The sequence below is a fragment of the Chrysochloris asiatica genome, unplaced genomic scaffold (assembly GCF_000296735.1).
Source record: "Chrysochloris asiatica unplaced genomic scaffold, ChrAsi1.0 scaffold00034, whole genome shotgun sequence".
In the NCBI taxonomy this organism is placed as follows: Eukaryota; Metazoa; Chordata; class Mammalia; order Afrosoricida; family Chrysochloridae; genus Chrysochloris; species Chrysochloris asiatica.
In genome coordinates, this window is record NW_006408552.1 from 4,510,777 (window position 1) to 4,528,042 (window position 17,266).

General features: G+C 52.8%; 1 protein-coding gene across 1 annotated transcript; it reads left to right on the forward strand.

Moving 5' to 3' along the window:
* WBSCR28 (Williams-Beuren syndrome chromosome region 28) lies at window positions 1–2,704 on the forward strand. The gene is made up of 3 exons (XM_006859841.1): window positions 1–72; window positions 1,878–2,312; window positions 2,432–2,704. The coding sequence occupies exons 1-3, from the start codon at window positions 1–3 to the stop codon at window positions 2,702–2,704; spliced, it is 780 nt and encodes a 259-aa protein (XP_006859903.1).
* The last annotated feature ends 14,562 nt before the right edge of the window (window positions 2,705–17,266 follow it).

Consider the following 17,266-nt stretch of genomic DNA (forward strand, 5'->3'; position numbering starts at 1 on the left):
ATGGAGGCTGTCCCTGAAGCCAGACCCAGTCTTTCTGGGGTTCTCCTGCAGGTTGTGAGGCTCTTGGTGTTGGTGAGTGGGGGGGATCATGGGAGAAGCTGTTGCAGCCAGGCCCCCCTGTCCTGATCATTGGGATGAGGTGACTGATTGCCCCCAGACCCCTCTATTAGGTCACTCCTGAGGGTTAAACACTGGCCTTTCCATCCATTTTTTTTTTAAACATGCAAATGCTTGTGGTTAAGGACACATAAGTTAAACCATACCCTTCAGCTGGTTGAGCTGTTAGAACAGGGTCCCCTGGGTCAGCCGCTGCATCATAGAAAGAGGAAGTAGGGTGATGTAGTAGCAAGAGGCAGACACAGTTGGATCTGGCTTGCGACTGTACCATCCTTGAGCTGTGTGAATTTGAGCAAATGACTTCATCTCTGCAAGTCTCTGCTTCCTCTCTTATAAAACCCATCTGGTAGGATCACGTGGCACCTACTAGATCTCTCTCTTCTCTGGTCTCAGCATTGTGCTCTGGGAGACTGGTGTCTACCTCTTTTCTCCATCGTAATCCCTCTCTCAAGGAGCTCTGGTAGCGTAGTGGTTATAAATCGGGCTGTGAACTGCAAGGTCAGCAGTTCGAAACCACCAGCTGTTCCGTGGGAGAAAGATGAGGCTTTCTGCTCCTGTAAAGATTTACAGCCTCAGAAGCCCCCTGCAGGGTTGCTATGGGTCGGAACCAACTCAACAGCACATAACAACAACAAGAATCCCTCTCTGATGTGTAATCCTTGGTCCTCTTCCCTTCCCAGAACAGCTCCACCTCCTGAAGGTATTCTGCTCTGTGGACAGAGTCCACCCACAGTGAGCCTTAGATGGCCGACTCCCACACCCTTCCCTATAGGGGTCAGGACCCAGAATCTAGTGTTGCAGGGAGACGAGGCCCAAACAGAAAGAAATCCCCCGAACACCAGTGTTATCAGAGGAAGAGGCTTTATTGCTGGTAGAGCAGCGGCGGCCTAAATCCCAAAGAATCTGAGTTCCGGGAAATAGCTTTCGTGCTAGCTTTCTATAGGGTCACATAGACCACCTTGCTACTTTCTCATTGGCGCTTCCTAGATGAGTGGCTTTTTACAGAAGAAGCTGTTAGTTTCCTTTGTGTGTGACCTAGGCTTCAAGGTTTTATGGGCAGGGGCCTCCTCCCTCACTAGGATTGCTGTCCCTGAGGACCTGGGACATGTGTATTGGAGACACTCAAGGGCTGGAGGCTTCCGGGTTCTGATAAGGGGCCTTTCAGCTCTAGGATCCCAGTCAGACTTTCTTACATATAGCTTCTTCCCCTCACCCAACCCCCTCTGACTCCTAGTTACCCTACAGCACAGAGTAAACCTACTTCATAGGGTTTCTGAGATTGTATCTTCATGGGAGCAGACAGCCTCAGTTTTCTCCCCTGGAGCAGTTGGTGAATTTGAACTGCTGACCTTGTGGTTAGCAGCCCAATGTTTAATGCACCAGCTCTTCTTGGAGAACGTATGTTGTTATTGTTGTTAATTGCTGTCAAGTCAGTTCCGACCCAGAGCAACTCTGTATAGGTTTCCAACGTTGCAGTTCAAACTGAGACCTTGCAGTCCAGCGCCTTAACCCTCAGTGAAATCCAACAGAAATAAAACTAGACTGAATATAAAACATCTTCTAGAGTTCCCTTTGAGAATGGTGTCCTTGAAAGTAGACAAAGGTCACCCTTGCATGGGGCCTGAGGTGGGAGTAGGGCAGAGGCGAGACAGGATGGGACGCAGACATTGAGAGGAGGAACGTCTTGGTCCAAGGTTCTCTTCCTGTCTCAGGTGGATGGATGTCAGTAGGTGATAATTGTTTTCTTCCTCCTCTGGCAGCTGGTCAAGAATCGCGTCCACATCTATAAGTTCCTGCTCCTCAAGTTCATCTTCTTCAATCACTGGGTGTCTGGACTGGTGCAGGAGGCTCACGGGCCCTCTAGCAGACAGGCCCAGCAACTCCTGAGGGGTGCAGCCTGCCCTGTGATCCAGGTTGTCCGGGCTGGACTGGCTCTGATAGAGATTCCTGTATGGCTGGTGGTCTGGGTGCCCAGGCTGGTGTGGGCCAAAGTGCTGGCCTGTGCCCGGTCCTTGGGCCGGTACCCACGGTGTCTTGATGTCCTGGAGTGGATGCGCCTGTCTGTGGCCACCTGGATAAACCTGCTTTGGTCATGTCTACAAAGCCTGATGCTGGTGATGTTGCTGCTGCTGCTGCTGGTCTGGAGGCTGTGCCGGATGGCCCACCGCCTCAGCCTGGGCCAGCTGCCCCGCAAGGTGGGTGGGCTGGGCTGGAGGAGGGAAGGCCTGGGGCAGTGGGCATGGCCAGGACTGAGCTGGGGGTTGAGCAGTCCAGCAGTGCACATCACACTTGCCCGTTGACCTCCCCACTCCAGGCCCTGCTGGAGTGCCACATGGCGCTGAAGCGAATATGCCAGTGGGCAGAGAACATGGCAACGCTCACCTCCTGGCACCTGGCCTACCTTGTCACCTGGACCACCTGCCTTGCCTCCCTCTTACTGCAGGCTGCTTTTGAGCACACAACCCAGTTGGCTCAGGAGGCTGAACCCCACGAGGCTTCACGTCCCTTGCTTGTACACTCACTCCCAGAGTCTCTGACCCCTGAGGCTGGGCCAGCCCTGTCCGAGCCTGAGGTCCCTAGAGAATAAATGTGCCCTTGCCTGTCTCTCCTGGTCTGGCCTGGCTCCGGCTCTCCCTCTCCCCTCCTAGGCTAGAGGCATGTCACTCACAAGTGTGTGAGTGTGTGTGTGTGTGTGTGTGTGCGTGCGTGTGTGCATGTGTGCAAATGTGTGTCTGTCCTGCCTGCCCCAGGAAGGAAACCACATGCCACGAGTGCCACCTGTTATGTATCAAGCACCATTTCAAGTCACTTTATACCGTTTAGACATCAAGTTTCATTAGCCCCATTTTTCAGGTGAGAAGACTGAGTCTCTGAAGGCTGTGACTGTCCTAAGGTCATGAGTTAGTTGGGGGCAGAGCTGACTTTAAGGATGGAGCCCTAAAGTTTTTACTTCTCAAAACCTGTAACTCTTTCTAGGCCCATATCCCTGGGTCTCAGGAATTTTGGTCCCCAGGGCTTTGGGGGTGCTGGGCAGACTCTGGCCTCTGGGGGGTGCCAGGGCCTCACATTTCGAGACCTAGAAGATAATTGTGAGCAGTAGTTATTCTTGATCCAGTCTGAAGCTAATCTATCCATTTCCTTCTCACATTTAGTTACACATCTTCCCATCCATCCTTAAACCTGTTCACCCACCCACCCAATTCACACACCCAATCTACCAGTTCATCCAAGCATCCACCTATCTACACATCCACCAATCCATTTTACTCTTCCAGGGAGGGGGAACCTTACCCAGTATTTCAGCACTCAGCGCTCACCACCGCACCCCTATTGAAGGAAATGGATGGTGGGCTTTGCAAGTTCAGGTTTAGTGGGTTGGGTCTTCCAGACAGGAACTCAGATGAGAGCTTTTTCTGAGAGAGGAGGAAAGGATGGTTTCTTGGGAGTTAGACATCACCCCTCACCAGCTTCCAAGCCAGAGGATGGTGTGAGTGTGGGGAAGGGGTTCTAGAAAGCTCCACCACTGGTTCTTAGAGAAGTTGGAACTTGATTCTTGTCTGTCTGCCTCCCAGATGGGTCTGCCAATGGCTCATTGTGGACACAAGGGATAAACTCCGAGGCCCTTACCTTGAATCTGAGGGACAGTCTTGGGCTTTCCTTGGGGAAACAACTGAAGGGTTCCTATCTGGTCAAGGAGACAGCACACATGCTGGAGAGGGACCTACCAGCTCTTGGTAAAGGGTCAGCACAACTGGGATTCCAGAGCATGCACACAGCTTGCAGTGAAACTTACAAGGTTCTTCTGCAAAGGCAAAAGTCTGTGAAGTCAGTCCACCATGTGCTGGGGTCTGGAGGAATGGGAGGAGGCCTTGAGCAGGCATGGGGGGCTTCTTGGGAGCTTGGTTGCTTTGCTGGACAAGGATGAGACCTGGGCTCCTGGCGTGAAGAGGGAAGGAAGGAAAAGGAAGGGGCTGCAAAGGCCAGTTGGTGGAGCAAGGGCGTGTGAGATACCTGAGCAGATGAGCAGGAGAGGGGCGGGCCTAGCGGAGACTCAGTGCTGGGCCAGAGGCGAGATTTGGTATTGAAGCTGACCTTGTTTCCCCCTGTTAAGTTAAAAAACAAATACAGAGATGTTAAAGTCCTAGAGGAGCTCTGGTAGCGTAGTGGTTACGAATTGGGCTGCGAACCGCAAGGTCAGCAGTTCAAAACTACCAGCTGCTCCGCGGGAGAAAGAGGCTTTCTGCTCCCGTAAAGATTTACAGCCTCGGAAACCCTGTACAGGGTCACTATGGGTCGGAACCGACTCAACGACTCACTTAACAGCAGTAACAAAGTTCAAAAAAGAACCTCCCGCTTCTCTGGTTCTAAGCTTTGAGAGAGACAGGGTCAACTGTGAGTTACGATCTTTCAATAAATCAATAGATGGCTCTTTGCCTATTTACAAGCCTGCACATGAACACACATGATGTATGTGCAGGTTGTGCTGATGACAGTCTGATCATGCCATACATATTAATGGTGAACTACATTTCTACATCTAACCATATGCAGACACCACCCATGCATTTCCAAGCCAATAGGTATAAACGCTCTTTCTAGTGGCCACAGTGAAACCTTGCAGGTTCGCTTCAATTCCGCCCCGCACCCCCCATTCCACAAAATGTAGCTCTGAAACTCACCACCCAGTGATACCTCATGTGTTATATGACCCTAAAAGCTATACCACCAGAATTTCAAATACCAGCAGTCACCCTTGTTGGACAAGCTTCTGCGGAATTTACAGACTAAATAAGACAGACTAGGAAGAAAAGGTCAATCTACTTGGTGACCCCAGGTCAGATGATGGAAAAACTTGTTGTTTTGGTTCTGACTCATAGTGACCCTGTGTAGGGTTTCCAAGAATGGCTGGTAGGTTTGAACTGCCAACCTGGAGGTTAGCAGTCTGGTGTTTATCTTATAGCACCATACCAGGGATCACTTCTAAGAAGTAGCCAATGAAATCCCTATGGATCATAGCAGACTATGGTCAGACATAAAGTGCTTGGAAGATGAGCCCCATAGGTTGGAAGGTACTACCCAATCACCACAGCAATGAACTCAAACTATCATGAAGATGGCTGGGGACGGGACCACGTCTCATTCTGTTACATAAGGTCACCCTGAATTAGAGGTGACGGTGGTGGTGGTAGAGGTGGTGTGCCATGGAGTCAGTTCTGACTCATAGTGACCCAGAATAGGGTTTCTGAAGCTGTAAGTCTTTACTGGAGCAGAAAGCCTCATCTTTCTCCTGTGGAACCACTGGTGGTTTTGAACTGCTGACCTTGAGGTTAGCAGCCCGACTCGTAACCACTACGCTACCAGAGCTCCTTTGAGGTGATGATATTGTTGTTGTTAAATGCCATTGAGTCAGTTCTGACCCATAGCCACCCTGGACAGGGTTTCCGAGGAGCAGCTGGTGAGCTTGAACCGCCGACCTTGCAGGTCAAATGACTTTGCAGTCTGGCGCATGAACCCATAGCGCCACCCCAGGGCTCCATGATAGCAACTGACAACAAAGCTCTGAAGCGAGGGACAGGGTGGGCTTTGTCATGTTGTTGTAGGATCAGCACTGGACTCCTAACCGCAAACCTGGTAGTTCAAACCTACCAGCCACTCCTTGGCAATGCTATACAGGTTTTCTATGAATCAGAACCAACCCAATGGCACTTAATAACTACATTTGGGGAGGCAGGGGTGTTGAGATGCTGGCTGGGAGGTGGTCCTTGCCTTGGGAGCTTCTCTCTGACCCTCTCCATGCTGTGGTCCCAGGGGACTCCTGGGTCTAAGACTTCACATTGCTGGAGTGAGCCAGGCAGAGAGGACCAGGGATGTAAAGGGCTGGGGACAAAGAGGTCACTGGTCCAGTTAGCCAGAGGGAAAGGGCCTCACCTGGGCGCTGGTCCTGGGGATGAGTGGACGCAGGAGGAGACCAGACCTACCTTGAAAATGCCCATTTCATACCTTGTCCCTGGAGCGTGGCTGTGTAAAGGTCTAGCTCCACTGTTCACATTTGGTTCAGCAGGGGGCGCTCCAGAGTGGCTGTGTTTTGGGCTAGGGGCATACTCCCAAGATACACAGCTGCGGCAGAAGATAGTACCATGTAGCTGCCATGGTTATATAGGGTCAGGATGCACTGGGAGCCATTCCTCAGGGCTAGGGACTGGGAAAACTTCCTGAAGTGGGGCAGGAGGCATTTGAACTGAGCTTGATTGAGTACAGGAATGAACTGAGGTTCTCCCCAGATCTGCCCCTCGCTGTGTGACATTTGTCAAGTTCCTACCCTCTCTGTACCTTAGCCATTATGCTAGACTGTGCCTTGGGCACAGGGAAGGCTTATATGTGGAGATGGCTCTTTTCTGTTTGAGCCAAAACCAGGAGGCGAGACCCTGGTGGGGAGAGGATGCTTGGCTCCCAGGTTCTGCCTCTGCCTCACTGTGGAACCTGGGAGAAGGTGTCGCCCCACTGTGCTTAAGTTTCCATGTCTGTAACACCCCAATGAGAAGGTCAGGGGGATGTCGGCGTCCTAGCCCTACACGCTAGGTCTGGGCAGAAGGGACCAAGGTTGTAAAGGTGATTTTGGGTGGCAGTGGGGGATGATGCTTATACTTTCAGATCATGGAAAGGAGTCCTCCAGACCCGCATCCTGGGGCTGGGGCTGGCGCTGGGGAGGAAGGAAGGACGCTGGGTGAGCTATCCTTGGCTGCCCCTCACTGCAGTGGGGCAGAACACAGACCTGGGGGTGGGAAAGCCTTGGATTTGAGCCCTGGACCACAGCCTCCTGGCAAGTTCCTAAACCCGAGAGCCTCAGTTTCCCTACTGTGATAGGACCCAAACCCCTCACAGGGACTCTCCTGTTCATCAGGGACCCTCAGGAAACCCCAGCTGCCTCTCCTGGGGGGCCTCTCCCTCTTCTCCAGGATTGCAGGGACCCGACTCTCAGGCCCGGAGTGACTGAGGTCAGTCCATCTGTCTCTGCCCTGTGATTATGGAGGGGCTTTGGCCTGCGATAGGAAAACAAGTGGGGGGCCGGGTGGGGGCGCCCAGGCAGGGTGGGGGGAGCTGGTTGAAGGGCTGGCCAGCAGTTCCACGCAATCTGTCTGCTATGCAGTCCCGGCCTGGCCTGTATTTATTTATGCTGAGTGTGTATTTATATCAGCCCCTTTCTCATTAATAGGGCAGGAAATGGCTGGAATTGTTACATACCTGGCGGCCCAGGGAGCCCACTCAGCCAAGACACACAGTGCCCTGAGGGGCCCCCTCCTCAGTCTGCCCAAAGACCCAGGCCGGAGTTCCTGGTCCCTTATTGACCCCCCTTCCACTGAGCTCCCCGACCTCTTTGAGCTGCTGGCTGAACATGAGTCCACAGTCCTAGGAAAGGGGCCACCGCAGGGCTCCCCCTCAATCCCCTACTTCTGACCCCATCCCAATCCCAGCAGACAGTGAGGTGCAGCTTAGATGGGGCGGGGGGGTGGTGGTGTGGTGGTGGGGGGAAGGTCCAGCAGAACCCAGACAGAGGGAGTGTGGGAATAAGGAATGGGGGCCCCCAAGTTAGCAGTGGTGTTTGGGGGATTGTGTGGAAACAAGAGGAGAGACAATGGGGTGCCCCAGGGTTGGGCCTTTTCTTCTGATTCCCCCAAATCCAGCTACTGCTTCCCCATAGGAGGGGTGTCTGTGCTTACCCCTACCCTTACGACCCTTACTGCCCCAGGCTCCAGCCAGGGTGCTCATCCCAGTCCTACCTTCCAGACGATGTGTCCATGCTGTGTCTCCAGCCCCTTCAGTAGCCTGACGCAGCTCTCAGGCCCAAGCCAGAGTGTCTCTCCTGGTCCCCCAGGACCTGGGCATCAACCCAGAGCTGAGAGGCGCAGCCCCTTCCCCAGAGCACTCGCCTGACATAACCTATTTGCACTTCTAACCTCAGCCCAGGCCCCTCAGACCTCCTCCTCACCCAGGCCGGACTGACTCCTGCTGTCCCCTTTGGGTGGCTGGGCCCTGGTGGGGTTACAAGGAGGCAGCGGGACTCCAGCATCCCAGCGCTAACTGCTGTGCCATCCCACTCTCCTCAGTTGGGACTCGAGGGCTGCTGTCTACCCAGAGGCCTCTGCTCAGCTGCTGGGGCCAGCTGGACTTGACCCTGCTTTCTGCTAGCTGTGACCACCAACACCACTTGGCTCAGTCTATACCTGAAGACTGCTGCTCAGAGGACAGAGGGCATTGGGCTTTCCTGAGGTCCCACCCTTTGACCTCCTCCCTGGTCCCTCGACTGGGCCTCCAGGGCCTAGCCGGCCCCCACCAGTCTTGGGCAGCTCCCGACACCAAGGAAGGGACTGCTGAGAGATGTCCAGCTCTCCAGGCTGCACTGTGGGAGGGGCTTTTATGAAGGTTGCAGGCCTTTGCCTATGACTAATGCAGGGACCGGGGTCAAAGGTGTTATGGAGACAGGAAGCCCAGATCCCCAGAAGGCCCTCCCTGGAGACTCCGTTGGGATCGCGTTCCCCAGACTCCAGGGGTCCACCACCTTTCAGAGCCCCAGGTCCTGCCTGGCCCTGCTCTTGGAGCTGGGGGATGGTGATTACTATGTTCCACATGAACCTGCATACAGTGGGTGCTCAATAAATGGTAGGGCCTTTTACTCTCTTCTCCGTCATCACCCTCTTTGACCCCTTAGCTGTAGCTGAGCTCTGGAGGTGAGTGGTCAGATCCAGGTCCTGGGTTCATTGGGCTCCTGCCCCTCTCCTTCCCAGACAGCACAGCGATGTCTGCTCAGGGCTGGGATCCCCCGGGGCAGAGCTGGGCTCCTCACACTGCTTGTCCCAGGATGGTGTGTGTTTAGATGTGTGTCTGTGGGGGGTGGGCTGGGGAGGAGAGACCTCAGGACCCCAGACCTTCTGTTCCTATTGGGATGGCTGTTTATCCCCATGCTGATACAATGAGGCCCGTTTGGGCTCTGCCGGCTTTTGAGTCTGAGCTTTGTGAACCCTGACTCCTCTTGGCTGAGGGGCGGGTAGGCTGAGGCTGAGGCTGAGGGTATGGAAGGCAGGAATGGGAGACCTCTGTTGCAGCTGGGCCCTGTAATCACTCTATTCCCTCCATACACATCTGGAGCAGTGCTCCACCCCCACCTTAAGTCCACATCTGGAGTCCAAAGCTGGCTCGCCAGCTAAACACCGAGCATCTGGGCCCCAAAGAGCCTGTTCCCAGGTTAACGCGGCCCATCTGGCCCGCTGGCTGCTCCGCCCCGTCTCCTCAGAGGAATGCTGGCCACACGTCTGGAGGGCTAGCGCCCAGGTCTCCTGCCTCACCCCACTCCAGGCCAGGGCTCCCAGGCCACAGCCTCACCTCCCTCCTGGGGCCGCCTGGGGAAGAGCTTAGCTTTGACATAATCTGGACACATGTCACCTACCAATCACCACTCTATGTCTCTTGGCACTATTTGGGCCCCTGGATGGTCTATCTGCTCACCATCTTGGGGTGCTTTGGGTGTTGTGGGGACACAGTTGTGGGGGGACTGTGCTGGGACACCTCACAGAACCCACTTCATACATCAAGTGTAGAACCACCCCTTGTCACTTCCCACTTTCCTGCTAACATCTAGGCTGGCAGGAAGAGGGTTGGGTGTCCCCCAGAGCTCCCCCAACTCTGGGAAGAGAGATTGCAAAAGCAGGTCACTCAAGGGAAGCAGGGCTGGCATTTCAGGGTCCAGGGTCTGTGTGGGCAGAGACATGATCCTAGGGCAGCCAGTGGAAGGGGAATGGGAAGAGCCCAGTGGTGGTCTGGGCTACTTCTGCTTCTTCAATACATTTTTTTTTTTTTTTAAGTTTTTATTGTGAACTGAGTGATGGTTTACATGGGAGAACATCGGCTTTACACCATCATTTCACTGCAATGGTGACAATCTCCTCTGTGCTTCATCATTCAACAGTATTTGCTTCCTTCTGTGGTTTTTTTTTGGGGGGGTGGGGGTGGGAGTGGGGTGGGATGTACACAAAAGCACTCAGAAATATATAACCATTTAAACAACCAAAGGGCACATTCTGCAAGCCTGCCTCCTGGCCACCAGCACCCAGTCCATCTCTTCTCATGAGTTCAGAGTCCTCAGTTGCTCCCTCTCTATGTCCTCATCTCTGCCTCCATCTCTGGTGTCCCTGCTTCTCTGGATAGGGTCCCACATTCTGATTGTGCTCTTCTCCCTTGATGGTCCTAGGGTCCTCTGTTTCTGGACTGTAAGATTAACTATTTCCCCATTTTTGTTATAAAACTTCTACCTTTACAATTGTGACAGTCACAGTTAGTCATGATAATAATTACTCACTATTGAATCATAAGAATCTTATCCCCATCTCTCTTCATCAGACCCATTTAGACAAGATGAAAACCATTCAGTGGGGACTCACTCTACCTTCCCCCCCACACTCTTAAACTAAATTCCCTCTTGAAAACTTGTAAGCCAGTCACTTTGTGCCTTTATTGCCCCCTCATTTTAGGTAGCCAATGTCTGAGTTGCCCATCTCTATCTACCCTGTGTACAGAGGGGATAGTATTGATACTTGATGTGAAGGCTCCTTCCCTCTCAGTTGGTATATATGGAGCTCTGGTAGTGTAGTGGTTATGAATCGAGCTGCGAACCTTAAGGCCAGCAGTTCAAAACTATCAGCCGCTCCGCGGGAGAAAGATGAGGCGTTCTGCTCCTGTAAAGATTTACAGCCTCGGAAACCCTGTACATGGTCGCTATGGGTCGGAACCGACTCAACGGCACTTAACAACAACAACATCCATGAGTATAGGTTGAGATTGTAGCAATTTACACTCATTTCTGTTATCAAAAATTGTTTTATCTTCCTCTAGTCAAGTTCTGATTATCAAGCCATCGAGGCTAGGTCAAGTGGGTACTATCTGCAAGTTTGGGTGTTCTTGTGCACCTCCCTTCACTTCATTCATATCAGCTGGATGCTTCACCCTCAGCTCTAGCCCTCCATGGCTACATTCTTGTCCATGGGCTCAGGAGTCCCCAGGTCTCATCACACTTTGGACCAACCATCCCTTCCTCTTCTCTCTTTCATCTCCAGGTCAACGGGAGTCTATGGAACGTGGTTGAACTCAGCCCATTTCTTCATTGCTACTTTTCCCCCTGTTCCACTCACCATTAGACCAACGGTGTCACCAGCAAACTTACATGACTGCTCATGTGTTCCTTTTGAGTTTCAGTCTTGGAGGGCGGTTTGTTCTGAAGGGACTTGATTGATTGCCTTGATGGCTCCAACTTGCTTGTTCTTGTAGTAGCCATTCAGACAGTCATTTTTGTTTTAGATTTTTCCTGCTGATCTTTCTTTGAAGATGTATCTTCTGTTGCTCTAGCTGTTCCAGGCTGTCTGCTTGTCCTTTCTAGTGGGAATGTCCCAATGCAAAAGGTTCTGGTTCAATGGGGTTTTAGACCCTGCCCTTCTGACCTCAGTGGGGACCTCTCTTCAGCTACTGTCATTGTGGTAGTGAGCTCCTCATCATGGAAGGAGTCAAGCTGTTAGGTTGCTCTCCTTCATGAATATGGCAGAGGGAATTCTTGCCAGGAATTCAAGGCTAGACAACTGCCTACCATTTCACTGTTGTTGTCATGTGCCCTCAAGTGGGTTCTGACTCACAGTGACCCTTTGGTGGGAGAAAGAAGAGACTGTCTGCTCCCTTAAAGGCTGACCATCTCGGAATCCCCATATAAGGTTATTGTGAGCTGGGACCCCCTTGACAATGAGTTTAATCTTGATGATGATGGGAGCAAACCACAAAGTCTCTCACCCAAGGAGTCTCTGGGTGGGTTTGAACTGTCCACCTGTTGAGTGGCAGCTGAGCATTTAAAGTTGCTCAGGGGCAGGTCTTGTCCAAACCAAATCCACTGCCGTTGATTCGATTCTGACTTGTAGTAACTGTCTAGGACAGAGGAGAGCTCCTTAGGGTTTCTGAGGCTGTCCATTTTTATGGGAGCAGTCTCGTCTCTCTCGGGTGGATGCAGACCACAGGTCTTCTGGTTCACAACCCAGTGCTTAACCCTCTGCTCCACTAGGACTCCCAGGACTCCTCCCACCTACCTACTGCTGACTCATAGTGACCCTGTATAGGATTTCCAAGGCTGAAAATCTTTGCAGGACCAGAAAGCCTCATTTTTCTCCTGTGGAGCAAATGGTGGGTTTGAACTGCTAATCTTGTGGTTAGCTGTCCAATGCTTATCCTACAGTTCCACCAGATCTCCTTGTACCATTTTGAATCCCTAGACCAGTAATTCCAAGATTCTAGGAGTCCTGGTATGGCACTGTAGGATAAGCACTGTATCTCAAGGTTGGTGGTTCAAGCCCACCAGCTACTCCTTGGAAACACTATTCACAGGGTTGCTGTGAATCAGAATTGACTCGATGGCACTAGACAACAACAACAACAACAACAGGATGCTGCCTGCAGTGCTTTCTTTTCAGATACTGAGCCTTCTATGGGCGGATGCCAGATATTTGGTGGATAGTAGGTACAAGGGGAGAAAGGGAGAAGAGACCCCATTCTGTGGCTAGAGGCCAAGGGCCTCCCTGCCTGGAGTGGATGGCCAGCAGGGCCTTCGAGGTCTAGGGAGCATGTGCAGACCACCATCATCCTGAATCCTGGGCCCCTTCTCTGCTGTAGCCTCCAGCCTGGGGCAGCAGGCATTCAAATTAGTCTATGCTCCTTTTGGGCCTCATTGTTGGTGTGACAGTTCCAACTCATAGCACCCTTGTATAGGGTTTCCAAGGAGCAGCTAGTGGGTTTGAACCACCGACCTTGTGGTTTGCAGTCCAGTGCTGATCCTACAGCGCCACACCAAGGAGTCCTGTACTTCCTTACCCATGGAAAATCCAAGTTAGCAAACATATAAGACGGAGACACAGATTAAAAATAAGGAGGGGAAGCGTTTACTGAGCATTTGCTACCGGCCAGACTTCATTCTGAAGGCTTTTCCTGATGAATGAATTTCAGCCTCGCTGGTTATTATTAACCCATTTTACAGATGGAGTACTTGGCTCCAGTGGCAGAACTGGGATTCAAACCAGGAAGTCTGGCTCCAAAGCCACACTGCCTTTCTGAAAATGGGGGTGTTGGGGTCAGAGGAACTGAGACGGAGGTGGCACAAAGAACCACTCAGGACTGATCTGATAAGTTGGTAGGGCTATCCCAGTTCAGGAGGAGAAACAGGGGGGACTGAGTTTCAGGTGGGGGGTCACCTGTCTTGTGTCCCCCCAGGCCTGCAAGGAGAGGCCTCTGGGTGTCAGAAAGTAGTCCTCAGTCTTTGTCAAGTCTTGCAAAGAAAGCCAGAGACAAACTTTGTGCACGATCTGACTTCTGAGGACCAGCGATGGAGCCAGTCTACCCTGCAGCCTTGACCCTTGACCCAGTCTCTTGGGTGACCACTCAGCCCTGAGGTGGGGACACTGGCTAGGGCTGGGGTTTCTATTTGGGGAGTGGTGATGGTGGTGGTGTGTGTATATATATGTTGTTGTTGTTAAGTGCCGTTAAGTCAGTTCCAACTCATAGCGACCCTGTATAGGGTTTCCAAGGAGCTGCTCGTGAGCTTGAACCACCGACCTTGAGGTTGAGTGCTTATCCTAAGGCGCCACACCAGGCTCTAGATAAGAGGAGGGCTCTCTGGAGCCAGCGACATCAACTTTGGCCACCCTGACTTAACCTTTCCTGTCTTGCAGGTGCCTGCCAACGACCTCTTCTGCCACCCAGAGCCCCTGCCTGCCCCAGCACTAATGTGACAGCTAGCCTTAACTGGGGCTTCCTTCCTGCCCAGCCCTATGGTGTAATCCACACAACAACCTTGACAGGAAGGTCCCATATCACCCCCATTCAACGGATGAGGAAATGGGGGCTCAGAGATAGAAAATTATTGGCAAGTGGCTGAGCCAGGGTTCAAATTCAAGCTGATCTGCCCCCCTCACTGAGCCCCTAATTTCTGTCCCTGCCGAGAGGGTTAGAAGAAACAGCCTCCTTTCTTGATTCCCCAAACCCTGATTCCTGGGATAGGCCAAGGTTTCCTAAAGCCCCGGCTTGATGACCTCACACTCCAGTTGGGTCACTTCTGCTGGGCTCAGCCCATGCTGCCTCAGGACCAAGGCGGGGCAGGGAGCCCAAAGAGCTGGCAGTGTGGGAGAACAATGGGGTGAAAGAAGCGGAAATCCTCTTGGAAGTGAGAGAGGGCAAAGGAGGTTTCCAGACAGGCTGGATCCTGGGGTCTACAGGGCAGAGGCTAGGGGAGGGGGTGCCAGGCCAGGCCTGTGCCTTTGCAGGGATTCTGACCTGGCCCTCCAGGGGGAGACCGAGGCAGGAAGGACTGAACCGGGTCCTTCCTGTGGTCCCAAAGGACTTGACCCTCCCGGGGGGGAACGTAAATCTGAGGAGAAAGTGGGAGGCTCCTACAAAGACCACCATGAATTTGACTCTACACTTTTGGAGCTTGGCAAGAGTTGGGTGGCAGTTGGCTTGGTCCTGATGGGTGGCTGAGAGTGCCAGGAAGGAGGGGTGGAGGGCTCACTGCCTTTTCTTGGGCTGCACAGAATGCCCTGGCTTCACACAAGTCACCAGGTGGATCTTACCAGGTGAGCCCCCCAGTGGCCCCTCCTGGTCCCTCATCTTCTTCCCCCAGTTCTCTCCTTTGACTTTAACATCCATTCTGCTATTTGAGTCCCACAAAATGCCCATGTTACAGATGGGAAAGCAGAGGCCCAACTTGTAGCTGGTGGGGGAGACTGGGTCAGTCTGGGTTAAGAGTTCTCCTGCTGGCCCTTGTCTAGGTTCCAATGCATTTGTTAGGATGGATGAACCCCCTGCTCTGTGTCCTTCCCAGATTTCCAAGGACCCTAGTCTCTCTGGGCCTTCATGCTCTGGTCGGTAACTGTGGGAGACTTCCCTACTTGAGTGTCTGAGACAGGAGATCCTGGGTTTCAAAGCAGTCTCTGGATACCTGTCACTCACGCGCTGACTCAGGGTGGGAGGTACCAGCTCTGGTCTAGGCATTTGGCTGGGGTTGGTGACTCACTGCTGCTGGCCTGTGGCTCCACAGCTGTCCTGGGAGGTCTTGCCTGTGGCCTGGGCCCTCTAACCCTGGTCTCATTCCCACTCCAACAACCCCTGACTTCACTGTGGAGGCATCACTTCTGTTGTGGACCTGCACGGGCACTGTTGGAGTTCCCAACCCTGGGCCAGTCATGGAGGATGTTTTTAGGAGTGGCTAGAGTCCTCGTGTGGTGCTGTAAGATCAGCACTAGACTGCTAATTGCAAGATTGATGGTTCAAAGCCACCAGCTTCTCCTTGGAAACCCTATAGGGTCTCTGTGAGTCAGAACTGACTTGATGGCACTTAACAACTACAATCACCACCAGCATCTCCAACTGGGGAAGGTATTCAGGGTAGCTGTGGTCATTCTGTCTCATGGATCCATCAGGGACCAAGCTCCCCCTCTGTCTCCTCAGCTCAGGGTCAAAGGGCTTTGGCCATTCTCTCTAACCCACAGATAGGTCTTAAAGCTCCTTTCATGCCCGGGGAAGAAGGCCTGAGGTTGAGTCCCAGCTCACTGCTACCAGGCTCTGGTGTCTAGGGATAGTCACTACCTCCTCTAGTCTTGGTTCTCCCTTCTGAGGAAGGACATTGGACTTGAGATATTAGCAGCACACCCGGCTCTTGCTTGAGTGAAAGCTATCTCTTGTCTGTAGACTCTAATGTCCATCATATCACCTTAATTTCCAAGTCCTGGGGTCCCCCACCCAGACTGTTACTCCCAAAGCCCTGGCCTCTCCTACCCAGATGGTGGCCCCAAAGCCCTGGTCTCCCCAACCCTGACCCTTGTTGGGGTCCAGCTAGCCCAGCTCGGGCTTCTCCACCCCCAGGCCCAGGGGAAAGCCCTACACCATGGGAGAGGGTCTTCTTGCACCCACCTGCCCAGCACTGAGGAGCAATTAGGGAGCAAATTCTCCCAGATAAACCCGGCCGCTAAACAAACAGGAGACCAAAACAACAAGGGATGATTACAAAACCCAGATTCAGGGAACGAGGTCATTCAGAGCCTCTCTTTGGGACAGGGGGCAGCGAAATTGGGCCAGGCCTGTGGGTCAGAGCCTGCCTGGCTCGGACTATTTTTGTACTGTCTGGGGGGTGGGGGTTGATGAAATCCCAGCTGTATTTCACCAAAACACTTTCCCCTTAAGCCCAGGCTCCATGTGGTTCAAATTCATCGTCACTTAACTCATCACTCAAGGCTCCGTCCGAGCCGCACCCCTCCCCCCAAAAAAAGACAAAAACACAGTCTCTGGCACGCAGGCCAGGCGAGGTGGGCGTGAGGGCTGTGACAGGCGGGCTGGCCGCTTAACCTTAGCTGCCCTGACGCCTGCCCCTCCACCTTCCCAGCTCCTGCCCTCCAAGTCCCACTGAGGTTAGGTTGGGAGCCTGGGGTCACTGGCTTCCCCATCCCTGCTGCTGGGAACAGGAAGTGACGTACCCCAAGGTCTGTGTACAATGATGTCCGGAGGTCACCATGGGAGTGTCACGTGTGGGCATGTTTGTGCCAATGAGTGAGGAGAGGTCACCGACCTTTCTTTTTTCTTCTTGGTGGTTTTTGCAAAAGTTAGTTAGTTGATACCTGGTGTTCATCACGTCAGGGCTGTTGATGAGAGTAAAATCAGAGAGGTTGGAGGGCTGTGGGGACTACTGGGACCTTTGGGTGTACAACCCATGTGTTGGCCCTTGGCTTCCTGAGTTGGGTGATCACGGCTTTGGTGCACTGGGTGACAGGAGCCTCCACCTATTTTTACCCTTAGTTTAGCCAAGAGGAGGTTGAAGTTTCTCAGGAGGGACTTAGTTGGGGCCAGAAGTGCAATTCCATTCAGCGTGCCTCGCTCTCCCTGTTAGAGAGCGGGTCCCTCCAGGGCTGGGTGGGGCTGACCACCCCTGGATGGCCAGTGCCCAGAACAGGGCTTGGCACAGGCCACAAGTGCAGCGAATGCTTGTTGAATGAATTAATACATTTTTCAAATCAAATCAAAATGCTATTTTCATTATCTTTAGGCCAGACGCATCCAGAGCTGCAGTTCTCCCAGATAAACA